The sequence below is a fragment of the Thunnus albacares genome, chromosome 6 (genome assembly GCF_914725855.1).
Source record: "Thunnus albacares chromosome 6, fThuAlb1.1, whole genome shotgun sequence".
Taxonomy (NCBI): Eukaryota; Metazoa; Chordata; class Actinopteri; order Scombriformes; family Scombridae; genus Thunnus; species Thunnus albacares.
The window spans coordinates 23444110-23469516 of NC_058111.1; the positions used below are offsets into that span (position 1 = coordinate 23444110).

General features: G+C 39.6%; 1 protein-coding gene across 3 annotated transcripts in view; it reads right to left on the reverse strand.

Moving 5' to 3' along the window:
- Positions 1 to 25407, reverse strand: part of zbbx (zinc finger, B-box domain containing) — a 58521-nt gene that overhangs the window by 1649 nt on the left and 31465 nt on the right. Inside the window, exons 12-20 of one of the 3 annotated variants that reach the window (XM_044354784.1) lie at positions 19581 to 19702; positions 19335 to 19393; positions 16317 to 16525; positions 14085 to 14978; positions 12116 to 12345; positions 9817 to 9976; positions 4949 to 5113; positions 2640 to 2936; positions 2388 to 2466 (exon numbers count right to left, since the gene is read on the reverse strand). In XM_044354784.1, the coding sequence (XP_044210719.1) occupies positions 2388 to 2466; positions 2640 to 2936; positions 4949 to 5113; positions 9817 to 9976; positions 12116 to 12345; positions 14085 to 14978; positions 16317 to 16525; positions 19335 to 19393; positions 19581 to 19702 (2215 nt within the window). Of the gene's footprint in view, positions 1 to 2387; positions 2467 to 2639; positions 2937 to 3962; positions 4159 to 4948; positions 5114 to 9816; positions 9977 to 12115; positions 12346 to 14084; positions 14979 to 16316; positions 16526 to 19334; positions 19394 to 19580; positions 19703 to 25407 lie in introns of those variants that run through there. The other 2 variants (XM_044354786.1, XM_044354785.1) reach the window with 2 other exon arrangements.

Genomic DNA, 25407 nt, shown 5'->3' on the forward strand with positions numbered 1-25407 from the left:
AAATATTTATGTAAATACTACAGTGTATAAACTGTACATGAAAACATTCAGAATACATAACATTCACCAAAGGTTAATGTGCAAGTACGACTGAAGGTGAGATGAAAGACAGACAACAGACTGAAGCAACATCACATGTATCACAGCCTTGGCAGCTGGAAGCAGTTCAGTCAGTGCAAAGCTTAATGACAAACAGTAGTCTGAATATGAGGTAAACAGGTCATACGAAACACACATCAGTGCATACACACACGTTACTACACTTATATATTATATATACTGTGTTCACTTGTGCGTGTTGTATGTGTGTACTCTTGAGAGTACATGTTCTATTACTGAAATATTCACTGAAATAAATGTATATTTTATGGGTTTTATACAGGACTGAATTATAACTCACGCAAGTTTTGTTCTTGTTTTTTTCTGATTATACTATTATTCTAAATGATGGTGGGCAGCAGAGACCCTGTACATTAGAAGCCCATTATCATGCATTTACTCTGCCCCTGTGTGGCCTCCACTAAACTTAGTCTACAAGAACAGCAATCTTGTAAAATAACAATTGTGCTTCTGTGAGGACCTGGTGGCTGAGAAGAGGATTCAAGAGGATTCAGCTGAAGTGTCCTATGACAACGTTAAAAAGAGGGAGCTGTTTGAGTGAAACTTTTGTTACATGTTCATACAAGTTAGACTACTGTGTTTGGCTTCATCTGGAATATTAAAACATTTCATCTATGGTACAGAATAGTAGATCCTTTTTAAAAATAGAGTTATATTTCCCTATTTTAATGAGTCTTGTGAAACCATGATAACTCTGTGAAGCATGGAAAGTTCCTAGAATCCTATATTTTGACCGTTCTGTGAACTGAATATTGTCACCCTAACAAATAATGATTAAGGTGAAGAATTCGAATTGGTTATTCAAAAACAAAGGATGAGATCTGTACAGCTATGTCAAAGTAGTGTCATTATATGTGTGTATGTGTATGTGTGTGTGTGTGTGTGTGTGTGTGTGTGTGCGTATGTGTTTGAAGGATGTAAGGAGCTGTTTTGGGAGCCCTCTGTGTAGTATGTGTTAATCCGGTTATTACACGTCTCAATGTGATATTCACAGTGCTCTGCTCAGCACAAGGCCTCTAGCGCAGATTATGCCGGCTACACGCATACACACAAAACATCAATAACACAAAGACACACACACCCACATGCTCAGTTTCTGAAATATACAAGAAAAATACACTGACACGCTCCCTCTCTGTCTCACATGCATACACACATTAAGCAGCACATTAAAGCCCGATACCCAACATGCTGTCAAAGCTAAAGTCGTTCTGCTGGCTAACGATCCATCACACACTCCGCATATCCGACAGAGAGAGGGATTGACGGAGCACAAAAAAAGAGGGATTACCCCCCATCGTGACCATTGGAATGGCAGAAGAGTGTAGGGAAGTGTAGGGGGCGAGAAAGCAGTGGATTACATGTCGATCATGGTGAGAAGACACAGATAAGTCTGAAAACAGGAAGTCAAAGGGATACATTCAAATTCTCACAAGTAAAAAACATATTTGAAATGAAAATTTGGTCAACAAAGCAGCAGCTAGTACTTCTCAACTCTAAGTGGCATGAAATGTCCTGAATAGATGGAATTTGATATATTAACTTAAGTTTTAATTAGGCCCTTAATTAGGGCTGGGCAATATGGCCAAATAACTAAATCTTGATGTTTTTCAACCTTGGGCACAATTTACCTTTTTCTTTTTTATTACTGCAAAATGCAGGAGGATTTAATCATGATTGAACTATCATCATTTTTAGGTCTCCCTGTGCATAATGATAAAAAGCTGCACCATTTACAAGGTGTTACTGTTAACAATTTGATAATACAGATTATCCCACGCTATGGACTATCAGTACCAGATGCTTCAACTACACAGAGTGCAGACATCCTACATGGACAGACTGAACAAAGTGGAATCTGCACATTGTTCAGTCAACACCTGCGGCTTCACCAGAGATGATACCTCACCAAACACAAACCCAGAGTATGGTCTTTTTTCTCTCTCTTTATCTATTCCAGAGTCAAAACAGTCCCATAAACTGTGGTAGGTGAGCATATCATGAAACTATTCATGTTGCAGTTTAAGGGACTGTCCTCACTCAAGGCAGCTTATATAGCCAGCTGTCATCTATGTCTGACAAAAAATAACTTGTTTGTGTAAATTGTCATAATACATCATGCAAAATCAAAAACTCTAATTAACTGAATTAATTCAATATAGTGTCCAGCCGCACCATTAAGGATGGGTTCATGTACATGTATGTGTGTTTGAAGCAAGCACAGTTATTGTTTGGAAGTGGGTTTCGTTTGTGTGTGCATTACCCACCGTGTGGAACGCCAATTCCCATGCTGAGCTTGACTTCTTCCGTTTCCCATAGCAACTACTAAGGTCTGTGCCCCTGTTTCTGATGCAGACATTAAAAAAGGTTTAAACAATATCCATGGTCTTATTGTATGTCATACTTTGTCATTATCACTATTAAAACTAATAAATCATCAAATATCATTGTGATTAACATCAGTGCATACTTGTTCAATCATTATCATCTTTATCGTGTGTGTGTGTGTGTGTGTGTACCTTTGGCCATGAGTCTGAATTCCTGTTCTAGATCATGGAGGGTGTGTGCAGTTGTTTCAATGTCCAGGTCAGGGTCCTCACAGCCTGCCTGATCCACATCACAGATCTCCATAATCTCCTGAGCTGCCCGGGACAACGGACGAAACACTGGACCCAACTCTGAGCCCAACTTGGGAGGGGACAGGCAGGCAGAGAGAGGAGGAGAGGAGTAATGAGAGAGGGAGGGTGGGACAGAGGCAGGAAGAGGACTGGTGTTTGGAGTTGGTGTGGACTTGCCAGAAAGGTTGGACCATGACCCTGCATAAGAGACAGAAAAGATAGAAAGGTATGGGGGGATAAATATATCAGTGCAAGGAAGGATAGATAAATGGATTTAACTATGGGTATGAGAATATACAGTAAAGGGCATTTTATGAGAACAGCTACAGAAAGTGTGAGTGTAAGAAAGAGGGAGAGGAGGAGGGAGGGGTTATGCAGCGCAGGATTCAGGGAAAGAGAGTGAGAGACAGAGAAACGATCACAACAGTCACTGGAATGAGTGGTGTCTCATCCCTCTCCACTGCGAGCCACATCAAATTGAATCAGATTGAACATCCATCCCCACCTGCTCACTGTAAATTACATCGAGGCCCCCATTGAGAAGCTATGATGGTGTGAGCGTGTATGTGTGTATGTGGGTATGTTGTGCGGCACACTGATTCCTCATGCTGCGTGCTGTCTTACCAGTTTCAGCTCCAGTGTTAAGTCTTTCATTCTTTCAATCTTGCATTGTCTCCTTACCTCCACCTACCCCCCTCTCAGTGGCTGGCTCTGTCTTTCAACTGGCACACAACCTCCACTTAGTGCTTCGCAACCACCTGCGCTGTCAAACTAAGCAGCATGGGAGGAATGATGTATGCAGTACAGTGCTGCTAACACATGTGCATTCACATATACATATAGACTCAATTTACTTCCATTTTCAAGCAGATAGTGCATAGATGTAGATGTTGTTTACTGATAAATATGTGTGCCTGATTTAAAATGTATTCAGTGTTAAATGAGAGGGAGATTAAAATTTGATCTTTCTAAATTGCCTCCATCAAAAGTTCCTTACGAAGGTCAGATTTCAATATCATAATATTACTTGAAGCTATATATATGCATACAGTAAATAAATAGCTGAAAGTCATATCACTAATGATTCTTTTTAATGTGATGTATTATAATGTCAGGTATAACTGAGGTCAATGAACCTAACAAACACTTTGGGCCTTGATTACTAAAATGAGGCCTGAAAAAAAAAAGTGGTAAACCAAATGCTGTGAACTTGAAAAGCCGTTCCCTCACTCACAAAGATGCTCAAGAGCACAAAGCTATTTCAACACATTTATTAGTGGCACAAGGGATCCAAAGCACAGATGTTTCGGTGAGGAGCCTTCTTCGGTGTGCTGTCAGACAGCACACTGGAGCGGCACACTGACAAGACGGCACATTGAGGCAGACTGAGTAAGGCAACTTGCCGAAACGTCTGCACTCCCTGGAGGAATTAAAAATATTAAAAATGTTGAGTTCTCAAGTTAGCTATTATTATTAAAGGTTTCGAGCTCCTCAAGTGTGGACTTCTTTTCAGAGTATCAAACTTAACTACAGTTTAAGTCAGGTGTGCACAGTTTAGGTCTTAGTGCTGAAAATGATTGCTTTGCAGCTAAAACGGTAGGAATTAAGTCAACATAAAAATGGTATCAAACACCATGAATGGGTAAATATTTGAGGGCGTGGCAGGGAAGAATGGGCAAGATTAATGGAGAAAACAAACTGTATGGCTAAGTGGCTTAACAGTGTGGAAAGGGATGGAAAGGGATAAGTTGTTTAAAATGAATGAGGAGGAGAGAAGAAGAGAATCCTGTGAATTGATTAGCAGTATTAGATATATCACAGAGTAAAACAGATTATCTTCTTGTTTCTCAGGTTTGTGTGTGTGTGCGTATATACACAAGTGTATGAGTGTGTGTGTCAGCCTAAACAGATTACTGCAAGGTTTCTGGGATCTGAGCGAGGGAAGTGATGAGAGGACACATTCCTGGACCGACTGTACAGTATGTGCAGGGATGTGTTTGAGAGTGATATGGTATAATCTCTTTAAGAAACCTGCATACTCAGTGCCAAGAAAGTGTGGCTATATGAAGTGTATTGTTTATGAAATGGAGTTCTGTGTGTATGAGAGTAAATAAATAAGAGGCAAAGCTCTGCGTGCTTGATAGTATTCACACGGACAAAATACACACAAGCGTGCCAGTGAGCACACATGCACAGACGCATACACTTACCAGATGTTCCTAGTTCATTTGCTGTAAATTTTCCTCTCCCAGAGGGTGTGGTTGAGTGAATCTGGAATCCAGTTTGCTGCGTGTGGTTGTCTTTCATCATTCTGAAAAGCAGGTGTTCTTCCATGTTGGTACTGAGGCTGCTGCTTGGCCTGTAACCCAATGACCCTAAAACAGTGAGAGAGAAAAAATAGAAAAAGGAAGAGTTGAAAAACCTTCACAATTAATAGCCATTGATAAAAATACCAAAGAAACAAAAAAAAAAAGATAAAAAAACAAACATACAGCAGTTTTATATCCCATAAAGGCCTCTGTTCATTGTGTCCCCCGATTTTAAAGCAACCCATCACCCTATTATTGCCTTTTACATGCTCTGAAAAACATTTAGAATATGGGGATACAAGATAAATGAAATCCAAAATCACAGATCATATAATGTCACGCTGCTATCAGTTGGACTTATAGCTAGCAAATGGAAGCAGCAATGCATTTGCTATGCTATCTAACTCTAACAGAGTGGGATTTTGTATAGATCCAACGCATGGAATGACTTTAAGGGGTAAGTGATGTGCACTGCTACCAGAGTCTTTTTTCAACACTGTCAGTGTTGGAGTCAAACATTTGCAAATCCTATATATAGAGGCTTTTAGGGAATCACAACCTATCCTCTAATAATAGTAATGTGTGATTGCTCTCTGTGTTGTTTTCAGTTTTTATTGTTGTATCTGACTTCTGTGTCTCCCCTCTGTGTAGTTTTATGGTTTTATTGATTTGTTTTTTTGATATTTCGTGTTTTTAAACCTTTTATTTCATTTTATTCTATTTTATTTTTCTCTCAATTGTTTGCATTGTACAGCACCTTGTAACTGGTTTTGAAAGGCACTTTATAAATAAAGTTTACTTACTACTAATATAGGAGCAATGAGTAAAAAACTGGCTTACATATAAATTATCGACCCATTAATGCCTATAAATATATAAATGAAGAGAAGTGAGTTTAATCAATTAAGTTAAATTTGATGGAATATTCCATTTGTCCATCCAGCAGCAGCATCTGGACCAAACCAAGCCTGCCTATTCAATCCTGACTGCAGAAATACAATTACTGCAGTTTTATTCTTTCTCTCCAGTGGTTACTCATTCAATTATACTATTGACTGGATGGAGAATCTACCAACTAGTCTAAATCAGCTGCAAATGAAAAGCGGAAAGGAGGTGAGGAATCAACCAGTCAGCTTTTAAACTCACTGAGAAGAAAATAATTCACACTGAGAAGTGGACAGTGTTGGGAAAAAAGAAAAAGATTTGCAAAATGCACATAAAGATACTACTAAAATTCTGTCAGTCTGTTGGTCTGTCTGTCTACATGGGTGACTGTCTATCCATCTACCTGTCTTTCTGCACATCTTACTGCAGTGACTTCATACAGCTGCCTGTATTTTCTCTCTCTCTCTTTATATAGGTTTGTCTGTCTGTTTCTCTCTCTGTTTAACTGGATGCACACCTGACAGAAACTGCACACTAACAACCTCATTTTCTGACTGACCGGGTGACAGGGAGTAAGAGCAAGGAGAGAGAGGTGGAAAGGTAGAGCAGGAGACATATAAAACCTGTTGGATCTCAGCCCTGCCTGGAAAAAAAGAGAAAAATAGAGACAGATGGAGGGATAGAGGGACATAAATGGGTGCAGAATGTTGTCAAGGTGATATTCCTCCTCTCTAACCTTTCTCTCTCATTAACTTTGGAGCTTTAACGATGGTGGCAGAGACAGTGCAGGGTTTGACGAGCGGCTGACTGCATGGTGCAAGGAGGGTGCCCTTGTGGGAGTCTCTCACTGTCAACCTCATTCGTTTAACGCAGGCATGACAATGAAACATTGAAAAGCTGGGTTTTAAGAGTTGATGAAGGAAAAGGTTGATGGGATCATTTTGGGCCAAAGCAATTTACTTAAGCAAACAAAGTATGAATTAGAAATCGTTGCTGAATCAAAACAGTAACTGCTGTTTGAAATGCATGTTATTCAACAGCCTGGGACAAGAGTACAAGATGTAATAAGCACCATGTGGCTCAATAAATTATAGTGTCTGATTCGATCCCAATATTATTACTTTAACTGTGATGCAATTTGGAGATGCAGGCTAGACTTTCACCAGCCTTATTGGACAGTCTGAGCACCTCACAGACATGGTGAGTTTATACATCATTAGTGTTGAAAAGTAATTTTGAACAATTTTGTGCCCTCACTTTGGTCACAAATATAAAATTTATCATAAAACTTAGGGACACTTTCCTCAAAGACTACAGCATGCTCTAGCAGACACAGGGGAATGTCAGACATTTTAAAACCATCTTGTTTGTTTGGTGTAGTTTGAAATTAAACCTCACAGCTTTGTGCTGCACTAGGCTATGTGTTTATTGTGAAGTATGGCTTTTCAGGACAGTAATGGCTGATAAGACAAATGGTTTACAGAGGTGGTGTAAAAGAAAGATGGCGTTGTCTTAGGGCTGGGCGATAAAACGATCTCAATATGGGATCGCAATAAAAGTTACGTTGATTACAATGATAAACTTCGGACATTTTTAACTTGATATGGATAGATCTAACAGCCTATCACACAGCAGAAATAAATCCAGCAACAGCAAGTCAATCTGCAGTTTTTGACTTGCACATCAAAGTACATGCCCATTTCCTACCACAAAGCATTGTTTGAGCTACTGGTGATGAAAGTGGATGTCCTCTGAAAAGAGGAGGAAAAAAATGAATGGAACCAAGAGGCACGAAAGCGATATATCGCTTCAGCACCCTCAGATTAGCCTCTATGTCAGAGTCTAGCTGTTCCCGGGTAAACAGTGAACCCAGGCTGGTGAAGAGGGACAAACTCCAGCACATCTGCCAACAAGGCTAGGCTAGTGCTAACATTAGCAGACCTACAGCTGGAGTGACTGTCACATCTAAAGTAACGTTAGCCAAAAAAGCTGCTCTAACTCACAGACACTTCTCTCTAATAGAGACATTCTGTCTGCAATTGCGGGACAGTCATCGCACATCATTGTTTTAACGAGGCTGCTTTGACTTGACAGTTAGCTTTGTCACAAAGCTTTGTGACAATGCTAACTGCTAAGCGAGGCTAACCTCAAAGCTAAGTAAACAGAGCAGCAACGAAAGGCCAGTTACCCACTAACAGTAGTGTTGTTTCATAAAGAGAGAGATAAAGATAACTAGCAAATCTAGTGATACCTGAACTAAGCCCAGAAAATGATGTAGTCAGTCAAGATAAATGAAGAGGTTTGCAGATATATACAGTAGGGTCCAAAAGTCTGAGACCACTTTCCCATTCACTTGAATGGGAAAATCAGTGTTCTTTCAAAAGAAAGTCTCTCAGTATATTAACTGCCCATTTTGTTGCTTTTTTGTATTTATCTCATACTTCTCTTCCTCTATCATTTTAAGTTCTCCAGGTGTCAGTTCCTTGTGCGGTTTTCTGCTTGGTTTCTTTCTTTTCTTCATTTCTTTTCCTCTGCTGCTTCCCATTCTTCAAAACGAGAAAGCTTTGACAGCTGTGCTCTTTAATGTTGCTATGGTTACAAGTTGGGTAGCATGAATTTAGAACAGTGATTAAACTTGAGCCAAACTACATATGCAATAAACGGTTTTAACGCACACCTGCTGGCCAATCAGAAAAGAGTATTCACCCAGACCATGGTATAAATATAAATAAAGATGTAGCATAATGGCTGGCTTACAATTTTGCACTTTTTACTCAGATTTCTACCTCTAAAACTGAGAGATGGCCAAAGATATTTGATGTGATAGTGGTCACAGCTTTTAGTTTTATTTACATTAGTTTAATAAGTTACAAGGCAAGCTAACTCGTATTATTTTGTTAGGCAGATAAAGCATGTTTGCAAAGTTAAATGTTTACATTATGTTATTCTATTTTTTATGTTAAACTATTCTAAAGTTTAACTAATGAACCCTCTGGTTTCTTCAGGATTTAGTCCTTATCAGGATACTCTTCAAACTGGCAGCATTATCAAATTATATATCATGACAAATATTGATATTGAGCAATGTGGAAAAAATTATTGTGATCATATCTCTTGCCATATCGGCCAGCCCTACATTGCACTGACAATATATGCCTTTCCACATTCCTCTCAAAGGTAAAGTCAAAGTAAACTTTGAGTGCCATGTGAAGGACACTATTACCTCCGCTGTTCATTTGAGGAAGGAACAAGAAGAAGAAAAGGCTTTACTGTATGTATGTGTCTTTGTGAAGAAATACGTTTTTAGGGGGTCTGTGTGTGCGTGTCTTCACCTAAAGTTTAAGAAAATGGAGACACGAATCTTCACGAAGTTCAAATATCTATTAACAAAAGCACACAGGATTAGATGTATGTGCAGGCAAAGATGCACACACACACACACACACACACACACACACACACACACAAAATTTTAAAAAAGGCATGTCAGGGAGGCTCTCCTTGGACCCACCAGTAGTAAATTATCGGTGTTGTCCCCCGTCTCTCGTTTTCCACCAAGCAGCCAGCACTCCTTTGGGTTTAAAACTCATTTTCATCTCTCTTGTAAGCTCTACGTTTTTACATATTTGTTCTAAATCCTATTATGAGGCCTTTGTGATATGAATAACGCTTGCAAATTGGAAAGAATCTCCAGGCAAAAGTTGGACACAGAGGTAATCTTCACAATCTAATCTCGTGAAGCACAAAAACAGCAACTTTCTGATGTAGTTTATAAGAAAACATGAGCCAGTTTAAAAAAAAAAAAAAATCTCAATAAAATAAGAGGCATAACATTCAGTCACACACACAATTACACGTAAAAAGACTTCCCTTCTTTAACCTACCTGTTTGGTCTGCATCATACGATGAAGCTTGGCATGGGCCACAGTGTGTGTGTTTTGGTGTGTCTGAGTGACCACAATTCATGTCCAAACCCAGAGGCGAAAACTCCTCCAGATCACAGGACTGCTCTGATCCAGACCTAGCTCTATGCCTGTGCATCACCTGGGGGCAATGGAAAGAGACACAGGGATGGAAGGAAGAAATAGATTGTAGAGGGAGTTGTGGGGGGTATAGGAAAAAAGGGAGTGTGGAGTTGTGAAGAGGGGGACATGGAAATAGAGAGGAAGAGAGTACAGGGGAATAAGGAATTAATTGTTTAGTCTCACGGCTTGAGTTTCATTTTCTATTCTAACCCAATCAGTTCGAAGGACAAACTGAAATTCAATATCAATTTAACTTTTATTAAGACAGGTAAGTGTGTTAAAATTTGTATTTTTCCATTTTTCGACTGCATATTAAAAAGCTAGTGTATTTCACTGGAGATTATTCCCCTTTCTCCCTGTTTCCTTTGTTTCCACTTGATGAATTGATTTTTAATTAACCCCTGGAGCTGGTGAGAGCATCTCACGACGGTGTGGTGGGTTCGCTGTTCTTCCCGAGCAAGTGTCCTCCTATGAGACTGGGGTAAAATGAGGAAGCTCTGTTTAGTTAAGATTAGATCTGGTGCATTAGCATGCTAGCCGTAGCATTGCAAGACACTGCAGAAGGGCTGGGAGAAAATAGGAAGGCATGTAGAAATAGTGTTGCCTTAGAGCGAGGAAGGAGCAAGGAAAATGACAAAAGGAAGGCAGGGTGAAAGAAAGGAGAGACGCATAACATTGAAATGGCAAGAGACCAAACACAATGATACTGTGTAGCAGGAAAAATTGGAGTTGTCTTTGTACGGACCAATGTTTCTTCACAGTAAAAACGATGCAGCAGTTGACTAGTTGTGTGAACTATAAGGTCAAAGTAAAACAAAAAGGAACAAGGGCAGAGGGAAAGGAAGCATAAAAAAGACAGAGAAAGTGCAAAAGAGAGACCAAAAATGGACCAAAGGAAAGAGAGGAAGAAAGAGAGACAATATAAGAAATATATGGAGAGAGACAAGATAGGAAAAGAGTCCAAAGAGAAAGCGAGCTGGAAAAAAAAAATTACTATCCAATTTTAGGAGCAGTCTGATTCAGATCCAGAGGCCACAGATAACCACCATCATCACAATCATGGACCTCATTTCGCTCCAGCTTTTTAATAAAGCACTAGCCCCTCTTATTTTTTTTCATTCCTCTATCATAGTATAAAGGATTCATACCATTAAATGGCTGATAGGTCATTTGGGACCATTCAAGCGGTGTCTTTTTAATCCACTCTGTTTCTCTTTTATTCTCTCAATGGTGTGCACCTTTAACACCACTGCTTTAGGTGTCTTTGAGCTATAGATGTATAATGTAAAGTAATTAGTACGATACAAATGTAATCTAATAGATCAAGTCAACTACAATAAAAATCTCTAACTGTATGTCGCTGAAGTCTTCTCATTCTATGGAGTGATTGTGTCCAGTGTAATTATGCGGTTCTCTATAACTTCTTAAAACTTGCCCATTTATTCCCTTTATGGCCCAGCTTTGTGATAGTTCAAAGACAAACTTTAGTGAAAAACTGATATAGACTATTCATTCAGTTGATAACAATGAACTATTTTTCAGCATTTTAAAAATATCAGTTTTATCAAGTCAATGAGCTTGCTGCAGCCTGTGCAATTAATAATGTATGTGGCTAACCAGTTTGTTGTATTAGCAATGTAAAAACAAGGGCTGCACTGGCTTCCATCAGGTGAAAAGCGTCTAATAAATATATAGAATAATAATTTCATGCCAAATTACTTTGAACATGTAACACTGGAACAATGATTTCATGCTAATATTTTCTAATATTTTATCTGTGTAACATTTTCTGTGGACATTTGATTTTGAAAATGGTTGCCAATGGTTACCTGTGGTCGTGTTGTGGGACAGACAGCTACACTCGCACCGTAACTGTAAATGTGCCCTAAATTACCCTGCAAACGGACAAAATTATGGATTGAATTTAGTAGGCTAATGGTAATTACACTAGTTTGCAGTGAAATCTATTTCATATTGATGCCTGATTGTCACTTTGGCAACCACTCATAAAACCACTTACTGTTGCGCCCTGTGAATGCTTAATATGACTGATCTAACAAGGGATAGGCTCCCCAGAAAGTAGTGCCATTACAGATTTCCAGCCTAATGTTCCCCCTCTAGAAAGTGAAAAGGATGTGGGAATATGGAAACATGTTACCATGGATGGTTCTGACAGCTGTTCTGGTTCATCAGTCTGCAGTTCATTTTCTCTTTCTGCATCTGCAGGAACAAAGGGATCTTCTAGATGAGATATGGCAGAATTCCCTTGGTCTTCTTGTCTGGAGCTCCCTCTTGCCAAACATCCATGCATCTTTGGTTCGTCATCTGAAGAGTCTTCCTCATGTGGAGCCAGACCCAGGCTATCACTGGACAGTTCATCTCCACTGTCTTAATCATGAAAAATACAGACAGTTTTTCTTTGAATTATGAATTAAGATGTACAAACATGTCATTAAGCATACAGGTATTAGCCAAAAATCCATTATATTAATATGGCTAAGACAATTCTGGACTTTCAAGGTGAGTGGTTAGAACACACTGACTGTCCTTGATATATCAAGCTTTGAACCACTGACGCAACATTTTCATCTCTAACATCCAAGGAAAATCTAAAATGTGATGTAAGTGTCCTTGACACTGCCATATACACATCAAGCTCTAATAAGCTGGCAAAGCGGGCATATGGTGTAAGACCGGCCAAAGAGCTGTAGGAAATGGAGGATGAGAAGGACGGCACAGCGATGATGGATGAATAGAGGAAGAAAATTAAGGGTAATGTCAAGAAGTGGGACTGAGAGAAGTAAAAGCAAGAGGAGGAAAAGTGTGGAAGTGATGGGCCTGTTTGTCATCACAGTTTATAGGAAACAAGGTCCTCTATTTAAAGTCATGTTTTCACACAGATTTTAACTTCATTTTTAATTCATGAATACATTCCCAGATGTTTTTTGGAAAAAAAAATTGCCCTCAGCACACCATAACCATATACACAAAACTCCTGAATGTGTACGCACACATGCAAGTCAGCAAAAACACTTTACGTGTGTTTCTAATGTATTCTTGTGTGACTACATGCTTGCCTGTATTAAAGTGTGTGTGCACACCTGCATATATAAGAACAATGTGTGTATTTGCAACAGTGAATCCCAGAAGAAGTATGTGTGTGTGTGTGTGTGTGTTGTATACTACTTCAGGGACATTCTTTATGGTGTAATTACCTTCCTGCGTGTTGTAGCGTTTTGTCAGGTATTTACTTAAAACCCTAATCGATATTAAAAAAAATAAAGAACACTTTTTATTGTTGAATCTAAATTGGCTTTGACAGCCCAGTGGAATAAAAGGAAGCCATTACTGCTGAGATCCACAAGCAGCGTTTTATTCATATAAACTGCCTGGCCATTGAGAATTGTGTTCAGGCAAAATGTAGCATGACAAAGTGTTCTATCAGGAGTCGCTTTACTGAAAAGACCCATGCTTCCACATCTATAAACACGATTATATTTCTTTTCCTTCTCTTTCTTTTTTTTTTGTAAGCCAAATTTTGGTCCCCAGAAATTATTGTTTGGTGTCTGGAAATCTCACCAAATAATATTGAAATGCAAAAATTATCAAAAAAATGTATGAGATACTATTAGTGGTAACATCTGTACAACGGAGGCATACTGTATGTACACATACTAAAAGCTTTTACTCTGAGCTGCCTGCTGTAGCCAAAAATGATGCTATGAAAGCAGTGAGAATGAACCAAAACAGTAAAGTTGTGGAGTGGACAGTCAAACAATGAACTGAAACTTGCTAGCCGGAGGGTCGGGTCATAATTTGCTGTAGGTTCATCACTACACAGAACATCTTTGATGTAATACATTGTCATTTGATACATTGTTATCATGAAAAATATTAATTACTGCCAATTTTTAATATGTATAGTTCAAATCAGGCTCATCTCCTGTAAACAGTGAACTACTGACAAGCATTTTTTTTTTAAAGAAGTCTAATTATTGTCACCGATTCACCATCAGGAAATCAAATACAGTCATACATGTTCACACAAAGACAAAGAGAGGTCATTCAGATTTGCATGCAGACACATGCATTGCATAAACATGCTCTCACGTAAACAGTTCACATACCTATTGATAGCTCCTCTTCCTCCTTCATCTTGTCAGCTGAAGGACTGTGGATGGCATTTAATAGATGTGATGGACACTGTGTATATTGACAGGACGGAGATGATTCATGGTCACAAGTCAGAGGAGTAGGGGACATAAAAGATGGTACTTCCTTATATGTTGGGATTGACCTATAGCTAGAATATACATCCAGAGGGGACTGCTTAAGTGGAGATAAGGTGGATGGGGTTTTTTCAGGTGCTCTGTATGGCACAGGGTTTGTTTGTGGTAGACTTGGTTCCAGCAATTTTGGTGGTGGGTGTGGAGTGGAAGACACAGGTGACAGAGGTGACTGGAGTTGATTATCTGATAGAAGAGACTCTGGGTCACACAAGGAATGTTGGGATTGCTTTGGGGACTTCAGATTGCTTGGTGGTGATTGGGAAAGCTTCAGTGATGAGATTGTTTCTGAGAATAACTGGGATGATTGCGACTGTTCTGGTAGCAGAGGTGAGGGTGAGCCTTTTTGTAATGGGGTTGATTTGTAAACTTTGGGCAATAAGATTAACTCTGTAGAACTTGATGGTGAGACTGTGAAAGTAGACCTAAGAGAGAGGGATGTAAATGGAGAGGGGCAGAGATGCTCTTCTGGGGTTGGTGATATGGCACTACCCAAAGGAGAAACATCAGGAGGAAATGAGAGAGAGGAGTAGGAGGATTTAAGGATCTCAGTTTGGGAATGTAGTGATGAGGGAGAGGACAAAATTTGTGGTGATCCATGGTCAGGTTTTGATTTGTAGACTGTGGGAGAGCAACTGGGATTTTGTGATTTTGTTGATGTCTTGATTGATGTCTTTGACATCCTTGGAGTCCCAGCAGTTGGGTATGCTGATGGTTTACTTTTAGAGGACGGTACTGTGCAAAAGAGAATACAAATAATAAGAACATTAGTTGCTTTTGTGGGCGTACAGTCACAATGCTTCATAAGAACAGCTGAAATGTTTTTCATATATAGGGATTATGAGGTTTGTCCTTAACAAAGGCTGCACTACAACCATTTACTGCTCAATACTGATTTACTAGACATTTTTCATTATATTTTTAGAGTGGCCAATATTCAATATCTGTGATGCTCATGAAAAGTCATTGTGTGCTTATTGCATAAAATGCAATCTAGCCTATTGTAAAATGGACGGGCACTACAGTCACAGCCACTTCTTTTATCTGAGTCTTCAGCTTCTTTAAAGGTAGAATTTACAGCTACATTCTCCTGTGGCCCCTTTCAGCCATTTTTCATGTTTTTAAACAGCAGCAGCAGTTACATTATTTTGAATTTTGCTTACACTGAAGTGACATTACAAAAAAATATGTGATGACTGACATTGCCACAAATCAGGCTTGGGAAAATTATGAAAACTAATACAAGATTATAAATAAAAATGAAAGGTCAGTTTTAGTGTAATTTGATATTATTTATGATGCATTAATATTGCATATTGTCTTTTGAATAAAAGTATTTTCTCAGACTTTAACTGAGAGGAATGAGTTCTTTTCACTCTAGAATCATAATTGAAGGAGTATTTCTCCAATAATAACTGACCTCCATTTTACCCCATTTATTAGTGTAACTGACTGTCTGTGGAGGAAAAGGTTATCTTGGTTGATTAGATAGTGACTGAAATTCTTTATTTGGATCTGAACTCCAAAGACCCCAAAAAACAAAATACCTGCTCATATTAGTTCAATATCCCCCAAAATACCTCTGTCAAGCTTTAAGTGACTGTGATGCCTGATGAAGGCAACATAGCAGAAAATGTTTGCTGAATAAAGCATGGCACACTGGAAAAAGAGTTGTGCAATGTGTTTTTATTTTGATGGACTTGCATTGAAGCTTGAACTGGTCTGCACCTCACTCTGTGTGCATTCTCAAAGTAAGAAAATGTTTCCCACTTTTGTTATTCCACCATTTCCATAATTTCATAAGCACTTCACACTAAATGAAACAATTTCTCTCCAGATCACCTGGGAGATGTATTCAAACCCAGTGACTTAAAATCATCAATTAACTGAGTAAGTCTCACACACGTGTTTGTGCAAGAAATAGGGTTAATTTAGGCATATAACAAATCAACTTTATGTTTTGGTGCAGTGCCCTTAAAACTGATCTTCAAACAGGCTCCATTCAAACCAACAATGCATCTGTTCACCATTTCTACAGAAAACTATAGAGAATGTATTTCTTTCACAGCTTACATTTCATTGAGTGTTCTGCTGGTGAAGCCTGAGGCTTTGATGGATGAAGCTTCTGAGGTGCTTTGCTTTGTGTTGATGCTCTAGACTGCCTGGATGGTTGTGTTCGACTGGGAGGAGAGAGGCTGACTCTTGAGAACCCACCACCGGTTAAGAGTGTTTGGGGCACTAGCTCTCTTCCTTTGCTGGAGACCTGCTGAACAGAGGGGACCCTGTGCAGGAAATAACAATTTAATAAGTACAGACAGGATGTTAACACATGCTAGTAATGGTGTAATGTTTATCCACCAACGCATTGACACCAACCTGCACAACAATGTTCTTTCTATTGTTGGGCCTCAAACCACAAGGTCACACAGGCCTACATGTAACCTGTGAGGCCTGACCACGAGGTGCTTTTTCCTTTGTTTCCCCCGAGACAAAGGAATATCGCCAAAATGCTCTTTACAGACAATGGAAGTCCATTGCAAACTCCATTTCCAAGGATGCTTTGCAATTTTCACACCTCAGCAGGGAACAGTCAACATACAGTCTCTGATTGGCGGAGACGCTCCTGCATGGCGGAGCGTCCTGATGACGCAGCCATGACATCACTGCCCCTTTAAAAACTGAGCTCGCCCTGAAACACACGCCTTTCCCATGACGCTGAGCTAGGGGTAACTTCTGTTCCTCTGTAAGTCAGCCTGACTAAAGGCGGTACCCCACGCATGTGTCTTCCCCTCATCGAAGACTCCCCTCGCCGGACGAGACGAGACTTCGCCCTTGTTCACCCAAACACATTCCTGGATCCAAGAGAGACCGCTGTTGCAACCAGCGTCCTCAAATTCCCTCGAGAAGGAAGAAACAAAGTTTCTTCAGGAAGATGTGGAACTTCTCTGCCCCGCTCTTCCTCACCGAGTCGACTCCGCCATGCCGCTGAGAGCCAGCTGCCGTGCTTTTCGCCGACCGTGTGAGAACGGTCATCGTCTGCATCCGAGCCAAGGACAAAGCCGGACAGAAAAGGCGGACTACTCACACACCCTGCTCGCTTTCTGAAGTGACCAAGTAAGAGGCATACGTCTGGGCAGAGGCAGTGTTAGTTGTGTGTTCTTTTCAGCATCAGTGCTGTTGTTTAGCATTTAGCTTTTTAGCTTTATTGCTATTGTTTTGTTGTGTGAGTTGACGGACTGCCGAGTCCATTTTCTCTGCTTTACTCTGAGGAGTATTTTAAGTTTGCTGCCTGTTTAGTTGTGTTCACCACGCTAGACTATTTTGTGTTTGTCCCGCTCGGGACTATTGCTGTGTTTGTGCCATCATGAGTGAGAAAGTAAGTTGCTTTGTCGATCAGAAACCAGACAATGTGCATTACAGACTGCCGTCCGTACGTGCACTCTCTGTGGACAAAGGAACCGCTTCTCCCTCTCACGATCGCTTTCTCTCCTTCTCCCTCTCTTGCGACTAACGCACACACACATGCGCGCGCGCACACAGATACACGCACCAACATCTTTTTGCACATCTGATGGTCAGATAATGTCGGACAAAGCTTTGCTTTGTCTTTCCTTATCCGCCATCAGACATGTGTGTTTTTCACGGAATTGGGTGAGTGCAAGACGCCGACCACCAGGCAGCGCCATCTTGCTTTTGTCTAACCAAGACACCGCCATACTTCCACCATCAGGTCTCGCGTGACGTGACTTCCTCCCATAGTCACGTCCGTGTCGCAGACCGAGGACGTCATCACGTCAGGCCAAGTCGCCATCTTGGTGCATTCCCCTGCATGTGTCCAACCCTGTACATAGCTGTTTGTGTTTTGTTTGGTAGAGTTAGATTTTAGAATAGTTGTTTATTGAATGAAGCATTTGTTAACTTTGTTAATTTTGCTAAGTTTAATAAACACTGTTATATCTTTAAAGAGAAGTTCTTTTGTCATTATTGTGTGTAACATATTGTGAAAAGTGGCTGATTGAAGGAGTCAGAACTCAAATTCAACCCTTCTTTGTTCACCCTTGAATGTTGATATCTCTCAGATATTAACATTCTAGGTGAACTCCCATTTATGAGACTACCTTGTTTGGTTATTGGTCCCAGTTTCCGGGTATTACCAATACATATTAATAATTCTATTAATTTTATAATTAATTATCACTGATAATTGTTAATTATTGTTAATAACCAACCGTGCACTCCACAGATCCATCAGTTGGTGCCAGAATTATTGATTAATGTTAACAATATCTTGATTTCATAATTCATAATTATCTATGATAATTATGAATTATTCATAATTATCTATGATAATTATGAATTATTGCTAATAACTTAACACACTACTGCCCGTCCCAACACTATTTAGTCAAGATTGTCAAAAATGCATCACGTAAGATGACTGAATGTGAAAATAATTGCCGTCTTTGTTGTCAAAAAAGAACAAAACACATTTATCTGATTGAAATTGTATAAAAATTATTCTTGTGACTCTCAAAAATGTGTTTGTCACCTTATGAGTCTCATCTTTTACTAAATTTCTACATAGGCTCTTATACAATTAAATGGATAACATGATTGCACTGACAAATTACTTCCTCAGTGTTCCATCTTTTTAGACACCAAAAAACAGAAAGTTAGTTTTTGTATGTTTCTATAAGACATACTGTACATAGTCTTTAAGACTTATTGTTGCACCACATGTACTGCACTGAAAAGCCTCCTCAATGATCTTATATTATATTATTATATTGGTAATGAATAAGCAAGACCTTGAACTCGCACCACTGATATACTGTTGAAACACACCTATTTCTGAGAAGCATAGGTTATTGCTGTTGACTACATGCTGAGAGATTTATTAATCGATAATAATAAGATTTCAACATTTGATGTAGAATTCTTTCGTCTATAAAGACCTTGTTCACTTCAGTCTGCATAGAAGACAGACGTATCCAGTTGAACTTGTGCTTTTTCACACAGGCCAGTGTGATTGTGGTATTGTAGGCATCTGCAAGGGCACAACTGAAACTTTTTATTTAGATTGAGGCTTACTTTATGTTGTTGTCTGTCCTCTGTTCAGCAACAAAGACTCCGTTTGTGTCTCTGTCTGTCTGTAGAAAACAAAAGAAAACAGTGTGTTCACATGTGAATGAGAGAGAGAGAGAGAGAGTCTGTGGAGCCTTGTGTGCAGGTATAAATCTTCGTGTGTCTACTCACCCATGTGCCCTGTCTAGATTCACTGTGTGTTCACGTAGATAAAAGATTTTTGTTAAAATACAATGCATTTGTCCTTCTTACCTCATCCAGGACTTCTATGATGAGGCACGATTCAGTTGTAGTAAGCTGAGGCTCAGTCCTGCTGCTGCTGACAGGGACAGCAAACAATGATGCACAGTAGCGATGAAAATCTTCCTCCTGGGCTATAAACGCACACGCACAAAAAAATCAAGACAGGGTGAGAGGGAAACAGAGACATGTAATATGTTGCAATGTGAGGGTCTGAGGGCATTTGTTATTTTATTTTGTTTTTGTGGTTGCTGCCATTTTTTTCCAGAATTAAATTTTTATTATTTGTTAAGATACTGTCAGATGGACATAGAGTCACAGAAATTAAATTATTTCATAAATAAAGCAGTCTACAGTTAAATACATGAATTTGCTCTTTGATGATGAAATTGTAGTTGATGCAAGAACTCCCAATTCATCAGGCATTTATCATTCAACATTCGTATTGACAGAACCATTTATTATTAAATATGTATACTGGCCGATGTATCAATCACAGGCCAATCCCAAGACCCCTAAGTGTTCTGCTCAACTCTCAGTTCAACTCTCAACTTCTGGCCTCTAGCCAGCTTTGTCTATTGAATTTTGCTATGCTTTGGCAGCACTGAGGGTGACCAAGTGCAAACTTGAATGACAAGTGATGGACACTGCCGTGATGGAAGATAAATGGGAAGCAAATCAAACTTGTTTTTTGTTTTTTTTATTAAATGAAGCAAATCATTTATGAGAAAATGTATCAGGTCAATTATCCTTTCATCAAATCTGTTTTAGCACTTATTTTTTAATCCACAAAATATAAATGCTAAAACAGATTTGATGAAAGGATTCTTATGTTCACTTCATTTGAACATAAGAAAGTATCACAACATAATATAAGATACTGTTTTATGGCACCACATACAGTAAAGTGGACACAGAATCTTCATATTCTCTTTCAGTATGGATTTATATTGATATAATCCCAAAGCTAGCATAGTAGAAAAAAAGAAAAAAAGGCATTTCATGAGTGATGCGTGTTCTGCTTTTTTTCCAGGTACTTGTTACCAGTATCTCTCATCATTTTTCTGCCTGTTAAAGATCCCAAGTGGACATGGATACATGATACCAACAGGGAAATGTTCTGTTCTTACACCCTATTCCACCAGGGATCAGAGGTCAGGGTCATACAGAGCAGCACACTTGGGTGGTATTAATTTATTATCATGTTTCAGTTGAAAGATGTTGCTGTCAGCACAGGGGCTGAACAGCGGTCCCCTCTGATCACACCATCCTGCTGCTTAAAGGAAAACAGACACCTGTATGTTCATGCGATTACCTGTGAATATGTGTTTATATTGAGCAAACATTGACACGTTGTTTCTATTCATATGGTTATTTACGCAGCAATACATCTGTGAATAAAAGGTACCACCGAATAAGTCATTGCTCATGAACACATATTCAAAATATTATTTACAATACTTTACAGTTCATCACACACTGTATGTTGAAATTTCCTTTTCTTTTGCTGGATTTGTAATTTTTTCAGCACATGACTTTCTATCGTTGTTCTACCACTGCAGGTTACCTATCTGTGCCACCCCCCTATTGTCTTTCATACTAACAATCCTTCTGTCACATCACCACATGGGTCTGACAGCTCAGGAAAATGAGAATTAAAAACAAGGGAGTGCTCCCCACATGATGCGAGAAAACAGCTTTTATTATTCATGGACACACGCATAACCCACCCTTTCATAATCAAAGAGAGGAGAGGAGGAGAAACTCTGCAACCTGTTGTAATTGGCATGCATTAGAAAAGTTTGAAGCAGGTGGAAGGAATAGTTTATCAGCTGCTGAACAGCTCCACATTTCCCAAAGACACTTCTGTCTTCCTCGCATCTGCATATCACTGAAACAATGGAATATCTATTATTAAATTGTGAGCAGAGAGATTCATGAAATTCATGATTTGAATAACTGTTTTTAGTAGACAATGGGCCTTATGCAAGAATATTTTTGTATTTCTATCCTGAAACTCTTACTTTTTTCTTTGAGGTTTGCTCGTATGAGTGTTCTATGTCAGATTCAACTGCCCGAACTTGTCCTTCGTTTCAGGCTGATAAATGTCACCTGTTCATGAGAGGGTAAACGTTTGTGAGATGTGATCATTTGCATAATCCACAGCCCTAAAATTGCCATTTAAGGCTCCATGTTCTGCTCTACTTGTAGGCGAGTGTCATTTACAAAAATGTTCCCAAAGAGTAAAAACACTATGCAGCTTCAAGTCGTGCTTTCAGAAATCAGTGGACAAAAACATAACAAAATTAGGATTGTTAGTAGTAGGAGATCGAAAACAATTAGAAAATATGAATCCAGCTGACATGTCATCAAAAACAATAGTGCAGAAAAAAGAACTGTGACAGAAATAAAGAGGGAATACTTTGATATGAAGTTAGATGCTAAAAAATGTATTTCTAAAGCAAAGTGGTCCATGATGGGAGGCAGTCAAAGTATGTGAGAGTCACAGAAATATCAGATGAGAGAATAATATTGTCTACAGGTGATGTTACACTGTCAGCTGCAACAGAAGATGATACTGGACAGAGACCTGCAGAGAGACACAGAGGCAGCTGTCGGAGTGAGAGAAGTTTCCCAGCAACCACTGAAATGCAGAAGTTGCTGAGCCAATTAATTCAGATTATGGCATTATAATTGTAAGTGTTTCTCCCGTGTGAAGAAAGGCAGAGATGATCTATTCATAACACGTACGACAGGTCTGGACCACTCGTTCACACCTACGAGAAAATATTATGTACAAGAAAAATGATGAATGCTACAAATGTTCTTTTAATTCACTTGTAAGTGCATCTTAAGAATGAATCTGCTTGTACAAGTGGTTCTTGCATGAGGCCCATTGAAGGGTATATTTAAGAGCTTTCTTAAGAGTCAAATAACCATCTCATGAATGGTTTGAGATGTCAGGGACCTGTGTAACTTTTTAACTTGCCTTCAATTTGAAATTGCATTGTTTATACTACTACTTCATGCAGTCATCTGAATCTTTTATGCTATAGATCTTTACATGTCAAATAAAATATATTTCTTTAATTTAATGCTCTAAGCAGAAATCTTCACATGCCTTAGGGCAATATTTCTGATACATTTTTAATAGAAAATGTTATAAATACAAAAGTGTGCCATACTCAGACTCTCATAACACACAATTTTCTAATTCTTGGGTTAATGAGAATTTTGGAACCAAAAACTGGGTCATGGGCCAGACAAGCCTGAGAAATCCTGCCTTGAGGAGCTCCCTCAGCAGAGCATTTTCCACTAAATATAACTGTGTAACCACTTGCAACAAGTAGTGTAATTAATTAAAGTAAATGACTGACTCAAATTTCAGACGCTTAAAGACCATCTGACCCAAACAGTCTGGTGCCCTCACCATTATAAGGTATCTAGAGGTTATTCCTTGAACTTCATGTTTGTGTTTTTGTGTGCCCAGCAGTAAACAAGGAATCCTCCCAGAGATTACTGTTGTGTTATCAGGTCTTTTTCCAAAAGAAATCTTGTTCTAGGCCACACTGGGAGCAAAAAGCTTGTTTGAAGAACTAGCGCAGTGCCTGTTCAAACCATGCCTCTTCAGAACGGGCCAAGTGGTTATTATTTGCAGAAAACCACATATGTACGTATCAATTGATGAACATATCAGTTAGAACAATAAAGATTTAATAAATTAAATAGTTTTAATCCAGACAGAACTTCACCAGTGAGACTAAACAGAGGTTGAACCGTAGAAACAGTTTATGGCTTTCCATTGGTTGATTCTGCTGCCAATCAAATGTGTCTGTGCTCCTATTAGCTAGTTTTACTGCCTTCGTCTCTATTTTTTTCTTCTATTTTTTCGTGTGTGCACGTTCTTTTCTCTCAAGCAGTTTAACTGTGCTGGGAGGCGTGCCTTTGTCGCACTCGGCAAGTCAGAGCTCAGAATCCCCACCCCGCTGTGATTTTATGGTGTTTATATCAAACAGCCCCCGCTGCAATCAAACATGGAGCTAAGCAGCTCGCTGTTCACTTGTTTTTTCAAAGTTTATTAAATGTGTTGTGTGTCCAAACTCGACACTGCACTTCCTTAGGTCCTCAGCAGTACACCCGTCAAGTATGGAGTCGAGTCAGAGCCCAGGAGCCCTGGCCTGCTGTAATGTGTAATGTATATCAAACAGTCCCCGCTGCAATCAGACACGGAGCTGAGCAGCTCGCTGTTCGCTTGTTTATGCTAAGTTTATTCATATAAAATGTGTCACATGTCCAAATTGCACCATTGCACAAAAGAGTGTCTGTCTCCTCAGTAAATCACCTGATAAGTGTTTGATGGTTGGTTTTTTGTGCTTTAGAATGTAACCACTATGAAACAATCAGAAAATAACGTGGTATTTCTCTCATTCATGGGCTTTCTCTCTCTCAGAGAAAATTTTCCAGTGCTGTCTCTCTGTCACTCACTCATGTGCTCAGTTTTTTAAAATGAGTCAGGAAACCAACAACAATGCCTAGTTTTTAATGTTATCATACAAAGAGAGATGTCGTCCTCTCCTCTCTCTCATGGCAGGGTTGCACAGCTAAGATCATGAGATGCAGTAGCAGAGCCCAGAAGCCCCACTCTGCTGCTGCAGAGTCCAAATTGCACCAAATTCGACATGGCACTCCCTTTGTTCCCCAGCCATACATCCACCAAGTGTGGAGTTGATCAGGTGAACAGTTCAAGAGATTCATGAAGGACATACAGACACACAGACATACAGACAGAGATTCCTTCCTTTAGTAGATAAATCAACCAGAGTGCAGGAAGAGAGAGAGTGATTTCTATGTTTGGAATTGGATTTATAAAAGTGCAACTCATGGTTGAATGACAGGCATTATTAAAGATACTGGGGCAGGCAGAGCAAGAAGTAAGAAAAGTTTAAAGCTGCCTATCTGCATATGAAAGTTGCAATACTTAGGAGACAAGAGCTATTTCAAGTGTAGTGTTACTTTTTGGACTGTTGTTAAGGCATCTCTGCTTTGTTGACACTGTGGAGAACTCCAAGAGATAATGTTAATTTATAACATAGTAACTAGAGGACACTCTAGTTACTTAGAAATGTTAGTCATAATTCTAATTTACCGTATCAAATTTGTCCAGTTGCCTTGCCACATATTAAATATTATTTTTGGGGAGCACAGGGAACTATTATGGCCTTGAAGATTTTGAAATAAACAACTATTTGAGATAGACAGCGATGGGGGAGGGAGCAGACAAGGACTTGCAGATCCTAACGAGGCCAGGATTGGAGTGAATCTCGATTGATGTGATGAGAGGCAGTTGACAGCCCCAGGGTCCAGAGGTTTGGAAGGGAAGAGATAACCCTGGTCTACCTGTCTCCTGACCGGCTCGGCTGGGGGCCAGACAGCCAGGACACTCCCCTGACTGATGAGCTCCAGGCCATGAGCTTCAGACTGCAGGCCGACCCCCACCCCCCTCTCCCTGCCCCATTCCTTACCCAGGCAGAGTGCAACCTGTCAGGCATGAGCCGCCTCTAACGGCCCTCTGCCCACACAATCACAGCCAGTGATTACCCGTCACACCGCCATGGATGGATGGGCAGGCACTGATACGTCTGACCCGCTGAGAGGGAGAGGTTTTTTACTTTTGCTACCATGTGCTTGTATATATATGTGTGTGTGTGTGTGTGTGTGTGTGTGTGTGTGTGTGTGTGCATTTGCAGGTCATCTGTCAAACCATTCTGTCCTTAACCGTTTCTTTGTTTGGTTTGAGAGACTGTTTGGGTATGTGTATCAGAAACGGGGTCCGTATACC